We start from the raw sequence: 18,819 nt of genomic DNA, 5'->3' as shown, positions 1-18,819 counted from the left end.
GGATTTTGCTGAAAAGGGAGCATTCCCGTCACAAGGCGGCAGTAGTGATGAATGTTGCAAAAAAATGACGAAGAAGACGACAGACCTAAACAAACATGGCTGCTGACAGTGACGTAAGTTACTTTTTGTATTTTTTTTATAGTATTTTTCAAGGCAGAAATGCATTTCTGATTAATGTAAAATACTTACTTTGCTAGACCGAATCAGAAGTGTTTGAGATCACTGACTTTACCACCGCGTCCGATTGGGAAAGGTAAGCAAGCAAAATATTAGTTTGTCGGCATTTTTTAATGGACATGGTTCGTATTCAATCATTAAAACGTTATTAGAGCGCCCACAGGTTTGTATTTGTGTCAAATTGCATTCAGAGACCATTATGATTACATACATTAAGTATATAAGTAGCATTGCAAGTATCATTGTGCATGTTTTTGCAAGGTTTTCCTTTTTGAGCATTTGTTTTTTTCGTGCTAATGCTAGTGCTATTAGGAAAATAGCTGATCCTATAGCAGCAGAAGTTTTTATGAAGGCCTTAATTTTACTCTCATATGGAATTGACGTTTGACTACTTCTAATTTGAAGAGAAAAAATATTGCTATATTCCACGCAGTTAGAATAATGTTTTAATGGTCAAGGTAACTCGCCATACCTGGATTGTAACATTAACTAATAGTGACTCGGTTTGGCACGTTTGTTTTTGTTGCCTCTGTTGTCTGTGTAGATTCTCAATCATCCAGGTCATTGTATCCAAGGTAGTTTTCTCTGTCAACTGGACTGGGTTTCTTCTCTTGAAGACGTTTCGCCTTCTATCCAGAAGGCTTCTTCAGTTCTGAGAACTGAAACGTCTTCAAGAGAAGAAACCCAGTCCAGTTGACAGAGAAAACTACCTTGGTTGCCTCTGTTGCTTTTTCGGCTGCTGCAGGATATCATAGCACACGTAGATTCTGTAAAAATCTGTAAAAATGTCTCATTTCACATGACGACACATACTCGGTGTGTAGAAGATGTATGATGATTTCACATGGAAACATTCCTTATTTACTTAAAGATACATTTTTTAAATCTTTTTCTTTATAAAAATTAAGGTATTTTGACAATGGAATTTTCAAATGTGTTATTTAATCTTATCAAAGGTTTGTGTCTCGAGTGGAAGAAGTGCTAAATGAGTGGAAGCTGATTGGGAACTCTGAAGAAAAACGTCTGTCTGAGAAGGCACGTAATTGCCACGGAGCCATCCACAGCAGTATTTCTGTAGAATCTTATATATGTTCACTCTGTAATTCTCCATCATTCTTTATCACAGAGTGAGTTCACCAGTGGCACATGGGAAGAAAATTTCGAAGAGATCAATTTTGCTGACTTTAAATTTGAGATAACTTATCACTTTCTCAAACAAGAACATGTAAAGAGCAACAAGAAAGAAGAACTAGAAGAAGGTATAGTCATACATGTACTTAGATTTAAAGAGAAAAAAATCTATGCAGATGGATAGAATATCAGTTCTATAACATCAGCAATAGGGCCACTCCATGTGAGCCTGCTCCTGCTCAAAGTTTTCACAAATTCATAAGTAAACCTATCTGAATGATTATCCATGTGGATATTTTGTCTTACTCTTTTGAGTTTTTTTTGTTTCTTTTTGCACAAAATCACATTTATTTGAATGCTGAAAATGTCATCTGTTGCCAGAAGGTTAAAAATAAAACTTTAGAATCTACACTATATCCAGATGCAGTCCCTTTGGCAGTGCAGAATCTTCTGTCTGAGAACAATGACTTTCCTCCACGTGCTCACTGTCTGGTCAGATGGTGAGTTGGCCTATTTTTTCTATAAAAACAGGTTATAGAGACCTACATACTGTATGTGTAATGTAGTTGGAATGATTTTATAAAATGATACTGGAAAGAATATTGGGGTTTAATTATAGGAAACATTAGCCTTCCTATTGCTTTCTTTCTTGCCTTTCTTACTGCTGTCAGTAAATAAAAACAGTTATATTGTGTGTAATAAAGAAATATAAACCTTTAATAGGGATATAGAAATGTTGAAAATTGGAAATGTGATCCTAGTGTCATCAACTCCACATGTGATTGACAGGTATGGTGTACAAGAGTTTGTTGTGATATCTCCTGGAAGCAACTGTGAGGCAATCATCAGTGAGTCAAAATGCAATCTTCTCCTGAGCTCCATCTCCATTGCTTTATCCAACAGTGGCTGGTAAGTCAACTGAATGAGCTGCATGAATGCTTTGGGATTATGAAGAAACATCATCATCTCTTCCACTATGAGTAGTATGACGTTGCATATTGATTCATTCAACACTGACAGTTAAGAGTATTGATAAGACTTGTAAATTTATTCTTTTTGGTCCATTCAGCAAGTTAGTGTTTCATCAACTCTATATCTTGTGTTTCCAGCCAGGTTCCTGTTTTTGTACAGATCCAGCACAAGTGGAGACGCATGTATGCTGGAGAGTGTCTGGGACCAGGTTTACGTACAGACTTTGAAATGGTCCACCTTCGCAAGGTGCCAAGTCAGTACAATCACCTGTCTGGACTGCTTGATGTGTTCAAATCGAAAATAGTAAGTGCTGCGAAGTGTGACTGTGTGATTAATTTGTGAATATTAAAGTGTTTTTGGAATTTTTAAAATTCAAACCTGTTATATGACTGTACCTTGTCTTAATTTATTTTTTTGTAGACCACTAAACATATGTTTAATAATAATAAATAAAAAAAAATTTCCTCTCTCTCCTATTCCTTTCTTTAGAGTTGTACTATATCTCCTGTACCACCAGTCAGCATTGCAATTCGATTTACTTACATTCTTCAAGACTGGCAGCAATATTCATGGCCACAGCAACCTCCAGGTAAGCTGCACAGCACTATCAAGTGGTTACTACTAGTGGGTACTATCATAGATAAATACTAGGGAAGAGACTGATATGAAAATTTAGGCCGATAACTTATTGTAAGGTGATGTCAATACCAGATTTGTGAAAAGATATGTCAGCTTGACCAGGGTTCAGAGGCCCAACTGTGAGAGGGAAGATATTTGAGCATATGTACAGTATATGTTTAGGTTAGACAGAGTATGGAAGATGAATGGGTACTAAGAGTGTTGGAAAGGCAAGAACTCTTGTAAGAGTGGAAAAACATATGCAACCACATTCAGGGCTCAGACTGTTGTTGTCAGACTGAAGAACTGTATAAATACAAGGGAGCCACAGTTGGTTATCAAAAACGCATGTCTGCTTTGCCGTCTCCCAGTACTGTAAATAAGTGTGCATCAAAAAAACATCCCTCGCCATTGTCCTTTGTTCATCTCACATCCAGAAGGCTTTTTATGACCGATACTGTTGTTTGCAGATGTCAATGTGAACTGTCTAAAAAACAAGTACGGTAATATGACATAATAATCAAATCTCTTATCTGATGAAATAGTGAATTTACTTTTACAACTTAGCTTTAAATACACAGTTGAATTTACTTTAATATGCTTTTACGTATGTTCAACCACACAGCCATTTTACTTAACACTATAATGGCTGTATGGTTTTTTCCTTTCAACTTTTTTACCCAGAGCTGGGGAAAAAGAATGTAAGCATTAAAAATGTGTATGCCTGACTCTGTTGTTACAATTCTGTCAGGAGGAATGGATGAAAGTTTTACAACATATCCTGAAAAGTTTTTGGAAGACAACCCGCAACATTTGACCCAAGTTAAATTATTTAAAGTCAGGGTTACAAGATACACCTGGAATTAAAAGTGATCCACTTGACATTCACTGAATGAATTAAAAGATGAAATTAGTCAGTTTCTTCTATTACTCTGATATTTCAAATTGGATAGCATTTTTTCAGTTAGACATGGATTTGGTCCATTTAAATATATCACTATCAGTTTCATACATCAGAAATAAAATAAATCATTACAGTACATTCTGAGAGTTATTGAATAATAAAAGTGCATTGGTTTCATTTAAAATTGGGTTCTAGTATTCTGTGCACACCAATGGACAAATTCTTTGATGCAATTTAAGAACACGCATATAGTTACCACATCACAATACCCTTGGTTTCATGCAATTGACTTATTAATTGTTGCTATGGTGTTGTTCTACTTTGTTTGTTTAAATTTTAATTTTTTAAATAAATTTTTATAATTTTATAACAGATTTTGACACACCCCTTGGAGGGGAGGTGGGAGGGGTAGAGTTTGGGAAACTTCCATTTGGAGCTTGTGAGGAGCCAATCAGGTAAGATTACTTTATTATATTATTATAGTATATTGTTGTATTTCTTTCTTTTATTATATGATGTACATCTAATCATGCAGTGGATTCACTGTATTTTTGTTTAATTATGTAATTTTGTGTAAAAATGTTACTGACTGATTAATTATTTGTTGTAGTGAGCTTCATCTTGCAACCACTTGGCCTCGTCTTACTGAAGGCCTGGTTGTGGATAATGATGTTTACAGGTAGGAAGCATTTTTCTATCCTCTGAATAATGTAACATGAATTGATCTGTCAGCTTGTTGCTTTGATACAAGTTCATACTTAATAAGAAATTTACATTTATAGTACTCCTGTAGGAAAACAATCTGTTTTTTTGCGATTTAATTAATCAAAAATTGTTTGCCTTTATTATCGTGTGGTTGATAGTGACCTTGACCCCCTTCAAGCTCCTCTCTGGACAGTCCGAGTTAGGACAACTGAGAACCCTCAGTGTTTACTGGGTAAGAACATCAATGTCTGCATTTATAATTTGAGGTTAGCCTTAACATAGATTTAATCTGTGCAAATTTTAGTCTCATCACATTTGGTTATTTTATTGCCTTCATCTGTCAGAGTGGTATCTTGAGTTTCCACCTCAATTTATGGTGAAAATTAGAATAATATTGTATATGTCAGTATTTGACTATACTATATGTTTACAACTTTTACCACTGTGAAGAATGTTAAACATTTTCTGAGCAGAGGCATGCAATCAAAAGTAAATGAAAGTAAATTGTAACTGTTGATTAAGACTTTGGGGCCTCAGGGAAAATTTACTGCTATTAACATATAGTGAGTAAAAAGATTCAGAGACAAAATTATTTAAACCTTATAGTCTCCTTATTGTAGATTAGATGCACTAATGCACTGTTTTCATGGGAATTGACAATTTGACAATTTTTTTGATTGGACCTTGCAGGTGATGTTCTGAGTGAGTTCTTTAAGCTCTGCTGTATAAAAGAGACTGCAGAAGAGATTCTTGGAAGAGGCATGGCTGAAGATGAAGGCAAAGGTCTCAGCAAAACTTGTGTTTTCTCCAGAATATACAGATATAGTATATTATTTACAGGGTGGATGAGAGCTTCATTTCTGATCATTAAATATGTTTTCTCTGTGCAGAAAACAGCGATATAAGCTCTGCTTTATCAAAGCTAACAGAGCCATCAGCAACTGTACCAATCCACAAACTTTCTGTTTCCAATATGGTGCATAGTGCACGGAAGCATATTCGACGCCAACGCCACATGGATGAGTCTCCTCTTAATGCAGGGATTTTAAATACTATCTTGCTGGTAAGAATGTTTTGCTCAGACTATATTAGACTACCGGTAATCAGCTGGGCTTTAAAGCCCTTAAATGTGTTTGTAGCTTTTTACACTAAAGTATATTTTTGGGCTTTTAGATGACAAAGTCAAGTGTGATATTTTGCTTGGACTGATGTAACCTGCACTCATTTTTGTCTTGAAACATTGTAGACAATTATTATACTGTACATAAGAAAACTGTTATTTTTTAAGAGAGATCACCCCAGATTTCAAGTTCTGGTTGATCAGAACATTAAAATGGTTTCACATATGTACATGCGCACTTGGACATTTTTGGTTAATATACATATGTATTTGTTTTTTCCTCTTTCAGTACCTTTTTCCAGATGCAGCAGTGGAGAAGCCATCAGAGTACACCAAAACTAAATCTGAACAGTCAAATACCCCAGGGAAAACGGAGCAAGATAAAAACTCAGATGTATGTTCAGTTTGAGTGGGATGTCATACAAGGGAAAACATTATGAGCAAAACTAATGAAAAAACAAATCTATTTGAATGGAAGCCCTTTTTCTCAGGGTCCCGGGGGGGAATATATATAACTACAACTCTCCCATACTTTTTTGCGGCAGCAAGAAAATTATCACTGTCAGGAAAAACGCATCCTTTTCCTTTTGAAGTTAAATTCTTTGACCCTCTTTCAAATGATCTGACCAAAATACATCTTTGGCTTCAAAAGAGTAGCCTTGGCCCGAGGAGTCGGCTCTCCTGGGTTCTTCTAGACATATTTTAGGTTCTTTGTGACAATTCTCAAAAATTGTGTTTATAGGGTTTTGTAATGCAGAAATGGTTGATCTATATTATTTGCTTTAAATAAGCATCAAATAAGCTGCTTATTTTTTGACTCCAGATAACAAATTTCAATACAATTTGGAGGATATTACAAGATTTTAAACCATGTTGATTAAATATCTTCTGCTTTCTTTCTTTGTCCAGAATCTGTTTAGTCAGCTGAAGTCTGCACCCAGTGACAGTCTGACCTATCGGCTGGCTCTGTGTTTGAGTTTGGTAAATTATAACTACGGTGGATTGCGGGCAGTCGCTCATGTCTGGCAGGAGTTTGTCCTTGAGTTGCGGTACCGCTGGGAGAACAACTATCTGATCTTTGGGTGAGTACAACCATATGTTTGGATGTGAGACTACACTATTTTGTTAGTTTCGCATGTTTTTTTTTTTCTCTGGGATGGGGGGTATTCAACAAATTTTTGCATTTAGTGTTTTTGTGACCTACATGTGGTTTGTTTCTTTTTTAATCACCAATTTTCAGTCTTGCTGGTGGATCTCCTGACCTCCGCTGTTGTCTTCTGCATCAGAAGCTTCAGGTACACATTTATAGCTACTGAAAGTGGTTTGACCCTTCAAGAAATTATGCAGTGGTAAAATGGTTTTGAAAAATTGTTTTAAGTAACTTTCAACAATTTACAGCATAAGTGGAAAAAAGGAAAGAAAGCCTTATTAAAAACCTGTAGAAGGCTCAATTGTTAAGGTCTTTTTTTTCTTTCCATACACAACTTGTGCTGTTTAGGAACCATTCACTAATTGAGGAAAATCACAGTTTAGTAGGTTTGCCATGTGCCCACCAGGTTTCCAGGTCACACAGATCTGTGTGACTTAATTCATAACACAGTTATAGGATCTATATGCGAAGTGTCTTTCATGTAAAATTTTAAAATGACAAGCACCAAATCACACACCAGAGACATGAGATAACCTTAGAAAAGTGTTTGGTCAGCAATAATGAAAAGAGTAGAAATAGAACAAACCCCAGTAAGCCCCTAAAAGCGGAAAGAAAAAGAAGACTTATGAAAGAGTGATGTGACTGCCCATAAATCCGGGGAGGTTGTAAGACCAAAAGATTCCAGCTCCACCCATCCACTGGATCATGTATATGTTTTCAGCATGTTAGCAACTTTGCTTGGATGTAGACATTTATTAAAGTAACTCAAAAGCACCTGAAAAATAATAAATCAGAAAAATACCATCCCAGACAGATTCTACAAAACTATAGTAGCAACTCAGACAAATGTGCATGCATCTTCAACCAGTCATCCTTCATCTACCCATTTTCCCTGAACATGGTTCCAAGAGATTGGAACCTATCTTTAGGCTTTCATTCACATTTAAGGTAATTTTACGTGGTAATTCACTTATCCCTATTGCCTATTAAATCCTTGAGAAAGTTTTTACATGCAGTGATTTACTTGAGCTGCTGCAGTCTGCATTTCCAGTTAAACATTCCACAGAAACTTATGGTGGTGAATGACTTGGTGGCAGATAACTCGGATTTAACACTGGTACTGGTGTTGCAAGACCATTTTAAAGGCAGAACATTTAAAACGGTGGATCACAGGATACTTTTGAATAGGCATGTGAACCACTTTGGTGCTTTTGTGTTTGGGCTCTCATCTGTCGTCAAGATGTCAAAGTGTTTTATATAACATTCTGTGAGTCATTTCCTGTTAGACATGGAGTCCGATGGGTTTCTATCCTGTAATTTTCATTTATTCTGGCGCTATTGGGTCAGATTATTTATTCTTTTGCATTATCATTTAATTTCTATGATCTTCCAAAGCTAGAAGAAGAGTTGAGGAACTGTGATTTTTGTTATTATTTAATTCAGCAAAAATTGAAATGACTTTCATTGGACCAGCTTAATCAAGCCAACACACACATGGAAATGGCACATATCACATTTTTCTGGCTGGACTTCTTTGACCAGCTGCCCCAGGAATCAACCAGCCCTGCTCTCACGGCGGGTCTCTTAGAGTGCCTGAATGATGACTCAGTAGTGGGTTGGAACTCCTCATGACAGACAGATAATGATGACTCTGTTGGACCAGATTGAAAACCCCCATTTCTCAGCGCCAGCTCAGCTTGATAGTGATGGCACGTCTCCCTTCACACTACATTTGGACTTACCAGATGTGTTTAACTGCTCCGCTACTAAGTTCAAGGAGAAGGAAGACCCCAACACTCCTATACCAACACAGGTGGCAGTCACATTGATGCAGAAGAGGTATGGCAAAAAAGGAATCCGGATGAAGCCCATAAACTATGTCTGCTAGTAATTGCGTTATCAGCCATTCTGGCCCATCACCAACGCTTCGCTCATGCAGTGAGTAGCCTACCACTTTCAGAAGTTCCCGATGCCCAGATCCCAGTCATTGAGTCAGGGCCCCTTTGAGGGTGTTGGCTCCTAAGGGTTCATGGCAAAATAATTACCTGTCCCTGAAGGTAGCACGCTTGTCAGAGTGATTTAGTCACATGCTCTAGGTAAAGCCGCTCATTTTCTACAGGGAGAACCTTCTTCCCTGCTAGAGAAAAGAGCGTTAACTTCCATCCCTTCTGAACAGAGGTCTAAACGGGTACCTGAGGAAACTTGCGTTCAGGATGTTAACACACAGACTGCTGCTGTCTGTATCATGCTGTGCCTGCTGCATTTTCTGCCCCCTGGGTGATTGGTTCACAACAGTTGACCTTAAAGATGCTCATTTCCATATCTCAATATATCAACCACACAGAAAATATCTTGGATTTGCCTCTTTGTGAACAAATGAAAAATGTTGGAATCCATTCTTCTTGGCCATTCTTCTTGGCCTCTCACTAACCTCTTTGTGAAATACACTAAAGCAGTGGTTGGTCCTTTCAGGGGGTGGCGTGTCTAAGTAGCAATGTGTCGACAACTGGCTGGTTGCTTCGTCTATCTGAAAATGTTTTCTGTTCTTAAACAGATGCTAAACTGCTGCATTGAGAGGAAGAGGGCAAGAGATGATGCCCGTAAGGTGCTCGATGAGGGCAAAGAAAGAGCACACAGGGAGTCTGGATCTTCTGCAGCTGCAGTCACTTCAACAAAGGAGGTTTCACCTGGAAAATCCTGGGATTCATGGAGTGATAGTGAGGAGGAGTTTTTTGAGTGCCTAAGTGACCAAGGCGATATGGATGCTCCACAGACTGAGGAAGAAAAGACTGGCAGTAAAAGAAAAGCAGAGGGTAGACTTCATCAATATAACAGCATGAATCTACTCAACTCTTCAGAACCTCTCTATGTTCCTGTCACTCAGGTTAGTATTCGTTTGTCTGCTTTTTACTGTCACTTATTAACTCACCCACTCACTCAAAAAAATTCAAAAATAGTTCCGATCAGTTTATATTTAATTCTCACCACTACTTTCAGGTTGAGTGTCACATTACTTGTCAGATAGCCATCATTGGCAACAAATGTAACATTGTATCATCAAAGTCTCGGGACTTTCCTAACCAACCTTGTGAAGCACTGAGGAAGAGCACGGCCAAATATGAAACCATTTAAAATTTCAGTTTTCTGCTTAAAATGTCCGTAGCTAGACTCATCCTGTGCTGAACCTGTGGCAACTTCCTTTTTCATGGAGAAACATCACAATTCACTGGCCTATCCCCTCTACACCAATCACCAATGACTCAAACTATAACAACTTTTGACTTTTATTTAAATTGCCATGAATGAATATGAGGTCTACTGGAATACAAGGAATTGAAAAGCATTATATTGTAGATCTAATTCTGTTGTTCATATTTAAAAAGAATCCAGTGATCTATTAAGGGAGTGCTTACAGGCTTTGCTACATTTTGTTGTCCACTCAAAATGTGCCTATTGCAAAACAGAATTTTAGAGTATAGGAAGGGTCTTAACAATACAACCGAATTCTTTAAAAAATAGAAGATAATGAAAACTGTAATTTAGAGGGTTTTCAGAAGTCCTGCAGTACATTTGATGCGTGGCTCTTATGAAGGCATTCTTTTCAGTGTAATGGACGTTAGTACTTCCAGGTAGATTTGATTTGATTTGATTTGTCCTCACAGCGCATTTATTTTGCCAATATCAACAGATTTTACAGAGAATGCTTATTATGCTTGCTTTTCAGGAACCTGCTCCCATGACTGAGGATCTCTTGGAGGAGCAATCAGAAGTTCTAGCCAAACTAGGTACATCTGCTGAAGGTACCCATCTCCGTGCCCGGATGCAGAGTGCCTGTCTGCTGTCTGATATGGAGTCATTTAAGGTCAGGGCGGGCAAACTTGTATAATTATGACTGATATAATTGTAATATAAATACAGATTAACATGTGACCAGACCCACTACTTCTGTTCTTCTATGGCTTTATAATCATCTGAGACATATTTACTACATTCATTGATCAGTCATTTTAGAGTAGATGAATATTTTTATTTTAAATAAGTGAAGTTATAAACAAAACAATAATACTACCTATCTAATACACCAGTATTAAAGTTGTTACTACATTTACCAATTGACTATTAAAAACGTTATTCAGATTACTTTGCAGAAAGCCATTCATCCTGATTTCAGAATGATTTTCAATCTTCGTGTCAAAATTACTTTTTCAACATGAGTCATTATTTTGTCTGTTCTTCCTTTGGTGTCTGCGAACTGGCCCTGAGAGTCTACAAATGGTTTTTTTTTTTTGGTGAACTGTTAACATTTCTAAATTAGTTCAGAAATACTATGAATGTATCTTATTGTACTTTTTTAAACCATGAATTCATTTATAGATATAAACACATATTTTAGTCATACTCAGTTGTCATGTTCATTACTTGTTGTGCATTTGGATAATAAGGGTGAATTCGGAAATATAAATCCAACTCCAACTCTTTTATTGCCTGTTTCCCAGTTTTTGTTACTCAGGTCTAGAGGAAATGGTTCCAGAAGCCTTGAAGCCCGGCCTTGCAGTAATGTAGAATTTTAACTGTTTTCACAGGCAGCAAACCCAGGCTGTATCCTGGACGACTTTGTGCGCTGGTATTCACCTCGGGATTATGTTGAGGAGGAGGTTGTGGATGACACGGGTAGTCTAGTAATGAAAGGCCATCTTAGTGCCAGGATGAAAATCCCAGGTAATATGTGGGTTGAAGCTTGGGAGACTGCCAGAGTTACACCTGCACGTCGCCAGAAAAGACTTTTTGATGACACCAAGGAGGCAGAAAGGGTAATTTTTGTTTTTTTTGAGACAAGTAACCTATAAACAAAGTCTTTACTTTTACTACAATGATTCTATGTTCATTAGAAACCTTAAGTTAATATCTTGTTGAATGAAAACCCTCATGTTTATGTCCTGATCTTTTAGGTACTGCACTATATGGCAATGCAAAAACCTGCTGATGTGACCCTCCATCTCCTTCCCTGCTTAATTCATGGCACCATTCTTAAGTTAAAGGAAGAAGGTGAGTGCGTATGTCTTATGTGTCCAATAATGAGTCGACAATATATATATATATATATATATATTCTAAAAATTTGGTTGAGTGAAAAAATAGCTCAATATGTGAATTTCTTTCTGTCTTTCTTTTCTTTTTCTTATTTATATAGCATCTGTTACAATCAGAATTGTTTCGAGGTGCTTTACAGAATCCCAGGGCCTGAAACCCAACAAGCAACAGTGGCAAGGAAAAACTCCCCTTTAACAGGAAGAAACCTTGTGCAGGACCAGGCTCATACAGGGGGACCCTCCTGCTGATGGCCAGCTGGGTAGAGAGAGAGGAGAAGGGGGAGGACAGGTAGAGGAGAGAATAGGTAGAATATAGATAGATTCAGATTCAGGTCCTTTATTGTCCCACACGGGGAAATTTACAGTGCAACAACAGCAAGAGCACGCAGAGACAATTAAGATAAAAATAGAATAGAATTTAGAATATACAAAGAGGATGTATATTTACAGTAATCCAGATAAATGGATACTCGGCCCCTGTATATCTGTACATAGTACAGAGGGTGAATACAATATACATATCAGAATATATAATATTCAGATTGTGCTAGCAGGCGTTATGTGTATTGTGCAGTACATGCATTATATTAATTAAAATAAGCTGCGGGTTGGGTGGGTCAGCGGGGGTCGGAGGTCAGTAGGTGAGCATACAGCTTATGAAGACGGCGATACCTGTAGATGAATACAGAAGGGGGGGAGCAGAAAAACAACACAAGAAATAACATTACCAGTCTACTTGGTGAGGAGGGGAAGAGAGGAGAGGAGACCATGACCCAGTGGGGTGACAGAGGCCTGTCAGGTGATCATGTTTCTGGACCCCGGCAGACTCGGCCTATAGCACCATAACTAAAATGTTAACCTAAGAATTAGACGTCCCTCTAAGTATGATAATTTGTCTGTCTAGGATAGTAACTGGGACTACAGAATTAGTGACAATAAGCTTTTTCAAAGAGGTAGGTTTTAAGTCTAATCTTAAAAGTAGAGATGGAGTCAGCCTCCCGTACCTGGACAGGGAGCTGGTTCCACAGCAGGGGTCCTGGTAGCTAAATGCTTGGCCCCCCATTCTACCCCTAGAGACTCTGGGGACCACAAGTAAACCAGCATTCTGAGAGTGGAGTGGTCAATTTGGATGATAAGGTGTCACTAGCTCCTCCAGGTAGGATGGAGCTAGACCTCTGAGGACCTTGTATGTCAGAAGAAGGCACTTCTAGAGACTATTTTAATGTGTGAGTTGAAGGACAGATTTTTTGATCAAAAGTTACTCCAAGATTCCTTACAGAGAGGCTAGATGCTAGGGAGATACCATCTAGAGTGATCATGTGATCTTATCTATCCCTGATAGGTTCAGGACCAAACACTATGCCCTCAGTTTTTCCTGAAATTTGAAGACATCCAAGACTTTATGTCTTTAAGACAGGTCTGAAGCTTCACTAACTGCTCTGTCTCCTCTGGTTTCATGGATAAATATAGCTGAGTGTCATCAGCATAACAATGGAAATTTATTCCATGCTGCTGAATAATGTTTCCTAAGGGAAGCATGTACAAGGTGAAAAGGATTGGTCCAAGTACAGAACCTTGTGGAACTCCATGGCTAACCCTACTGTATGAAGAGGGAACACCATGGACCTGAGTAAACTGGTATCTATCTGATGAATACAATCTAAACCAGTCTAGTGCTGTCCCTTTAATCCCGAACATATGTTCCAGTCTTTGTAACATGATGCTGGGATCAACTGTATCAAAAGCAGTACTGAGGTCCAACACCACAGCATAGAAACCAGTCCATGATCTGAAGCTATAAGAAGATCATTAGTACCGTAACTTTAATAAGTGCTGTTTCTGTGCTGTGGTGAGCTCTAAAGCCTGACTGAAACATCTCACACAGGCTGTTCCTCTGCAGGGGCTCCAGTAACTGAGTCACCACCACCTTCTCAAGAATTTCAGAGATAAAATGAAGGTTAGATATAGGCCTATAATTTGCTAACACATCACGATCCAGTGATGGTCTTTTAAGCAACGGTTTAATCACTGCCACCTTGTAGGACATAACCTACAAGTACATATCTTGTACATATCTTGTACATAACCTGTCACTAAAGAACAATTGATCTGGTCCAGGGTAGAACTGCCTATCATTGGTAAAACATCCTTCAACAGGTGTGTCGGGATGGGATCTAAAAGACACGTAGATTTCTGAATTAGGGGTGAAGGAGTTTAAGGCCTTGTTGGAGACCCTGTATGTTCCCAGAGTCAGCACATCTGCTGATGGTCCAGTTGTTGGGATGGCCTGGTTAGCTTTTTCTCTGATAGCTAGAACTTTATCAGTGAAGAAGCTCATGACGTCTTCACTACTAAGGGAAGAAGGGATATATGGATTTAAAATGGCTGTGATTCTTGGTTAATTTGGCCACAGTACTGAAAAGAAATCTGGGGTTATTCTTGTTTTCTTCAATTAAAGAAGATAAATAAGCTGTTCTAGCCTTACAGAGGGCCTTTTTGTTAACTGCCAGATAGTCTTTCCAGGCTAGATGGTGGGTATCTATTTTACAAGAATACCAATTCCTTTCTTGTCTGTGCACTTTCTGCTTGTGGGTCCTAATGTGTAAATTAGACCAGGGAGCACACCTCCTCTGATTTACTATTTTCTTTTTCAGGGGGGCAACAGAATCAAGCGTGATTCTCAGTGAGGTTAGAGAGTCCACCTCTGCAGGGCTAAGATTATAATGATTGATCCCAGGAGAAGCACACGGTGGTCCTGGGATTAGCACAGGGATTGCTTCCTTAAACTTAGCTACAGCATTATCAGAAAGACATCTGCTATAGTAAGACTGTGTTCTGAACATAGAAGAATTTTTAATCATAAATGTAAAAGTGATCAAAGAATGATCTGACAGAAGTGGGTTCTGAGGGAACACTGACACATGTTCTACCTCAACACCGTAAGTCACAACTAGATCAAGGGTGTGGTTGAAGCTATGAGTTGGTTGGTTTATCTGTTGAAGGAAACCAACTGACCCAAGTAATGAAGCCATTTCTGAAGCTGTCATTTTACAATGTCTACATGGATGTTAAAGTCTCCAATAATAATGACTTTATCTGTTCTGAGGACCAAGTTCAGCTAAGAAGTCAGAGAACTCAGACAGGAACTCTGAATGTGGCCTAGCAGGGGGCCATTATGCAACTACAAACAAAATTGGCTTTTATGTTTTCTGGTTCAGATGGGTGATGCCAAGAGTCACGCTTTCAAATGAACTGGAACCATGTTTTGGTCTAGGATTAATTAATAACTTGGAGTGATAGATTGCTGCCACTCCCCCTCCTCGATCAGTAACAAGAGGAATATGATAATTAAGATGGGTAGGAGGAGTAGATTACCGTAGTTTTGGCTAACATACTCCTCCTGAAGCCAGGTCTCAGTAAGACAGAATAAATCAATGTTATGATTGGCTATCAGGGATTTACACAAGAGATCTAATATTTAATACTGTAGTCCACATTTGATTGTGCTGTTAGTTTTTCCTATTTGTGCTTTGGTATTAATTTTAATAGATTATGATGATTGACCACTCCCTTGCTCTGTGCTTGGTGAACTTTTAACAGTGGAACAGAGACTACCTCTATAGTCTATATGTTATTGTTGATGAATGAGGGTTCTATAAAAGCAGAAGAGAGGTGTGTAAGACTTCAACTCTGCATCCTGCTCTGGACCCTGGTTTGTCAGGTCACTTTGGGTCTAATAAATTTGGCCAAGTTACTAGAAATAAGAGAGGCACCATCCCGGGTGGTACCACCGTGACAGCCAGCGACGAAGCAATGACATATGACTAAACATTTCATCGCTGGCCAGATTGGGCCAATTAGCTCACACAATACCTGCCTGATCCTTTAAATTGATTTTTTTTTTTAATTTATCCCTTTTCATTTTATCCTTAAAACAGAGGCAACTGAAAACATTCCATCTGTCCAGATAAGTCTACAGCAAGTAGTGTCCCAAGCCAGCAGGCTGATGCAGACTCCGGCACGAGACTACAAAAGATTGGAGGTAAATCTTGGCATATATTTTGGGAAGTGAAGAAAGTGTGAAAATATTTGGTACTTTGTTCATAAAATTGTACAGAGCACATAATGTGCAAACATATTTCAAAATAATGGAGTTGCAGGCAGCAGAAAAGTCAGTTTTGCTTTCTTTACTTGTGTGTCCTGATACGTTGTTATTGATCACGTTTGGTAAATCACTAATTATGTTGCTCAACAATATTGATATGAAGCTTGTTTCATGTGGAATCTAGGAGTTCATCAACCGGCTTATAGCCATGGAGACTGTCATCACACAAGCTCGCTCGCTAAAGGCCAAGTTTTCCATTTGTGATAAGGCGGAGAACAGAGAAGACCTAGAAATGTAAGTTTTAAGTGACAGACGTTTTAGTCAACACATCAGAGACCGTGCTGTATAGAGAGAAGATTTGAACAGCTTAGTGGCAAATACAAAATAAATAAAGGCACGCACATTTGCTCCAGCACCATCTTTAAGTAATTCAGTGTTTTTATTTTGTCCAGATTTGTGCGCTCCCTTCTGGAAGAACCTGAAGTTTTGGTGATTGGAGCAGGTCAGGGACCAGCTGGCAGCATTATTCACAGAATGTTTGTCAGTGCTCAGAGGGTAAGAGCCAAGTTTAAATGGTTTTCCAGTTTAAACCAACCTCTTAATGGAACAAAGAAATACAAACTTGAACAAACACAATGGTTACTTAACAGGTTATATTTAAATATCTAAAAAGAAACCTCATCAGAAGAATCATTCACACTGTTGTACATAAGCTCAAACTGTTCAATCTCAGGAAGACTTATTTTTAAAAACATTTCCAAATTTATATTTTTCACTTTATACTGGGCCTCACAGTCATTTTGTGGCAATGATTAAGCTCAAATCAATGTGTTTCAGAACACAGACTACCTTTAGTGCACTGCAAGCTGTAGCAGGGCACATTAAGCTTGTGAGCAAGTGTCTTGAATGCAGCAACAGAGCCTTCGATGGGATGAATACGGAACAGAGGCTTCTCTTCACTCTCAACCTTGTTGAGTGGTATCACAGTGGGACTGTCAGGGCTGACTAACAGCTGGTTCAGATCAGAGTCCAACAAAGAATGAACTCCGTTCTTCTTTGTAGTCGCGTGAAGAGATGCCAAAATTATCAGCTCCGTCTCAGATCCGTCTTGTTCTCTAATTCCTTTTATCATAAATCTATTGGTTAGTTAGTAAACTGCTGTTTCTCATAACCACTGCAGTATACACATATGCAAATCAGGCAAATTCCTCACATCAGGAGAATTTAGGATTTGTTGTGTCACACATTTCCCCCATTCGACTGTTTTTGCTTCTCCCTCTGCTGCTTACATCAAGTTGGCTGACTTCACCACTGATGAGGTAATGTAGAGCATCATTGAGTCCATTTGTTTTTTTTATTCTTGTGATCCTGCTCAACATTGAAACAATTTTCTCTGTTACTCTCACACTCGCACGCACACACACACACACACACACACACACAGTATTGTGCCAGGAGTATAGTTGAGTTTAGTTTGAGTATAGTTTGGTGGAAAAATGCATTAAGAGAAAAGAAGTTCCATTGCATATTCATCTATGCCCCAACCAAGTATGCTTTTATCTCCAATTTCAGGCTGCTGTTTTGGCACCATTGGATGAAGACTTGAATCAGGAGAGGCAGAGCACTGAAAGTAGCAGAGTACCTGATTTTCCTTCCCCAGCTGGTAGAGAAATACTACTGCGTACATGTGTTCCTCGACCAGCGCCCTACTCCAAAGCTCTGCCTCAGCGCCTCTTCTGTGTGTTGCTAAAGGATGAGTTCAGGTTGGCAGGAGCCTTTTCTTCAGACACCTGTTTCTTCTAAAACTCACCTACGCATTCTACATTTCAAACCAGTCATGTGTCAGTGATCATTGAAATGTTGAGGCCTGACTTTTCTCCTCTTCTAATTCCACTGTGTATATTTTATCCAGAGTTTAGTTATTGTTGACCACATGTCAAGTGACAGCATATGATGAGATGTTCCTTATACATACACATGTACCGTACCTACGTGGCATTGATGCCATTTTGTCGTATAAAGATTTTCTGCTTCATTTGTTTATCTTTTTCAAAAATCTTATGTTTAGTTGCAAACATGACTTAACGTGTTTTGAGAATGCATGCTCCTTCACCTCTGACCTCTCACATCCAAGAAACATTATCATTCACATGACTGCCAGTATATGAATTTAAATCAGCAGTCAGACAATGTCTACAATTCAACAGTGATTTAATCTCCTCAAACCCAGCAGTTTCAGAAATAAAGGTATATTTGTAAGCGGTTTATTAATTAAAGATATACACCTGTAAAAGGCTTCATCCATGCTTTACAAAGGAAGGATATCAAATACAATTCAATGCTATATTCTAGTTTGGGAGAGAAATTTACAGCAAGGGTATGATCAGCTGAATCTATCCAGATCAACAGTGTGTGTAAGAGAGACGGGTATCTTTGTGTTAGTAAGGTGAGTGTAATATTATGAGTGATCCAAAAAGATGGACATGAGAATGAAGAGAAACTAGAAGGGGGCACTAGCTATCCATCTCACAGCCTGTGTCAGCAGCTTGAATCAACTCTGACAGAGACCTGTAGGTGTGCTGAGTGATGATGAGGTCAGGCTACATTTCCAGGATTTTCTCTTTCATCTTCTTGGAGTGGGTGTATAAGGATCTTTCCGATTTCAGTGAAAGCTGCTCATTGGCCACTAAGCTCACCATCATAGCGGTGATTGACTGACTGACCCTGATCACAGCCTTTTTTTTTTTTTTTTAATAAACCAAGATTTTTACAAAGTTTCTGTGGCGAGGCAGATATTTTCAGTGCCCCAAGGCCATTAAATTATTAAATTGCCCTGGCAACAGTACT

At 38.4% G+C, this 18,819-nt stretch overlaps 1 protein-coding gene across 2 annotated transcripts; it reads left to right on the top strand.

The window, feature by feature from the left end:
• rab3gap1 (RAB3 GTPase activating protein subunit 1) lies at window positions 1–18,265 on the top strand. 2 transcript variants are annotated; one of them, XM_029848635.1, is made up of 25 exons: window positions 1–113; window positions 198–253; window positions 1,134–1,212; window positions 1,304–1,436; window positions 1,730–1,808; window positions 2,098–2,217; window positions 2,418–2,583; window positions 2,770–2,869; window positions 4,176–4,257; window positions 4,413–4,481; window positions 4,666–4,739; window positions 5,198–5,290; window positions 5,398–5,570; window positions 5,917–6,021; window positions 6,537–6,709; window positions 6,868–6,922; window positions 9,332–9,661; window positions 10,502–10,639; window positions 11,361–11,588; window positions 11,727–11,823; window positions 15,806–15,909; window positions 16,157–16,266; window positions 16,425–16,527; window positions 17,268–17,291; window positions 17,545–18,265. In XM_029848635.1, exons 1-25 carry the CDS (start codon window positions 96–98, stop codon window positions 17,773–17,775), a joined length of 2,940 nt encoding a protein of 979 aa, XP_029704495.1. In that variant the 5' UTR covers window positions 1–95; the 3' UTR covers window positions 17,776–18,265. The 2 variants fall into 2 exon arrangements, with proteins under 2 accessions (XP_029704495.1, XP_003978571.1); XM_003978522.3 differs by lacking the exon at window positions 17,268–17,291 and having other exon boundaries at window positions 9–113.
• Window positions 18,266–18,819: the final 554 nt, after the last annotated feature.

This window comes from Takifugu rubripes, chromosome 1, assembly GCF_901000725.2.
Source record: "Takifugu rubripes chromosome 1, fTakRub1.2, whole genome shotgun sequence".
Lineage (NCBI taxonomy): Eukaryota > Metazoa > Chordata > Actinopteri > Tetraodontiformes > Tetraodontidae > Takifugu > Takifugu rubripes.
The sequence above is the reverse complement of the archived record's forward strand: the minus strand, read 5'-3'. Positions and strand labels throughout refer to the sequence as shown.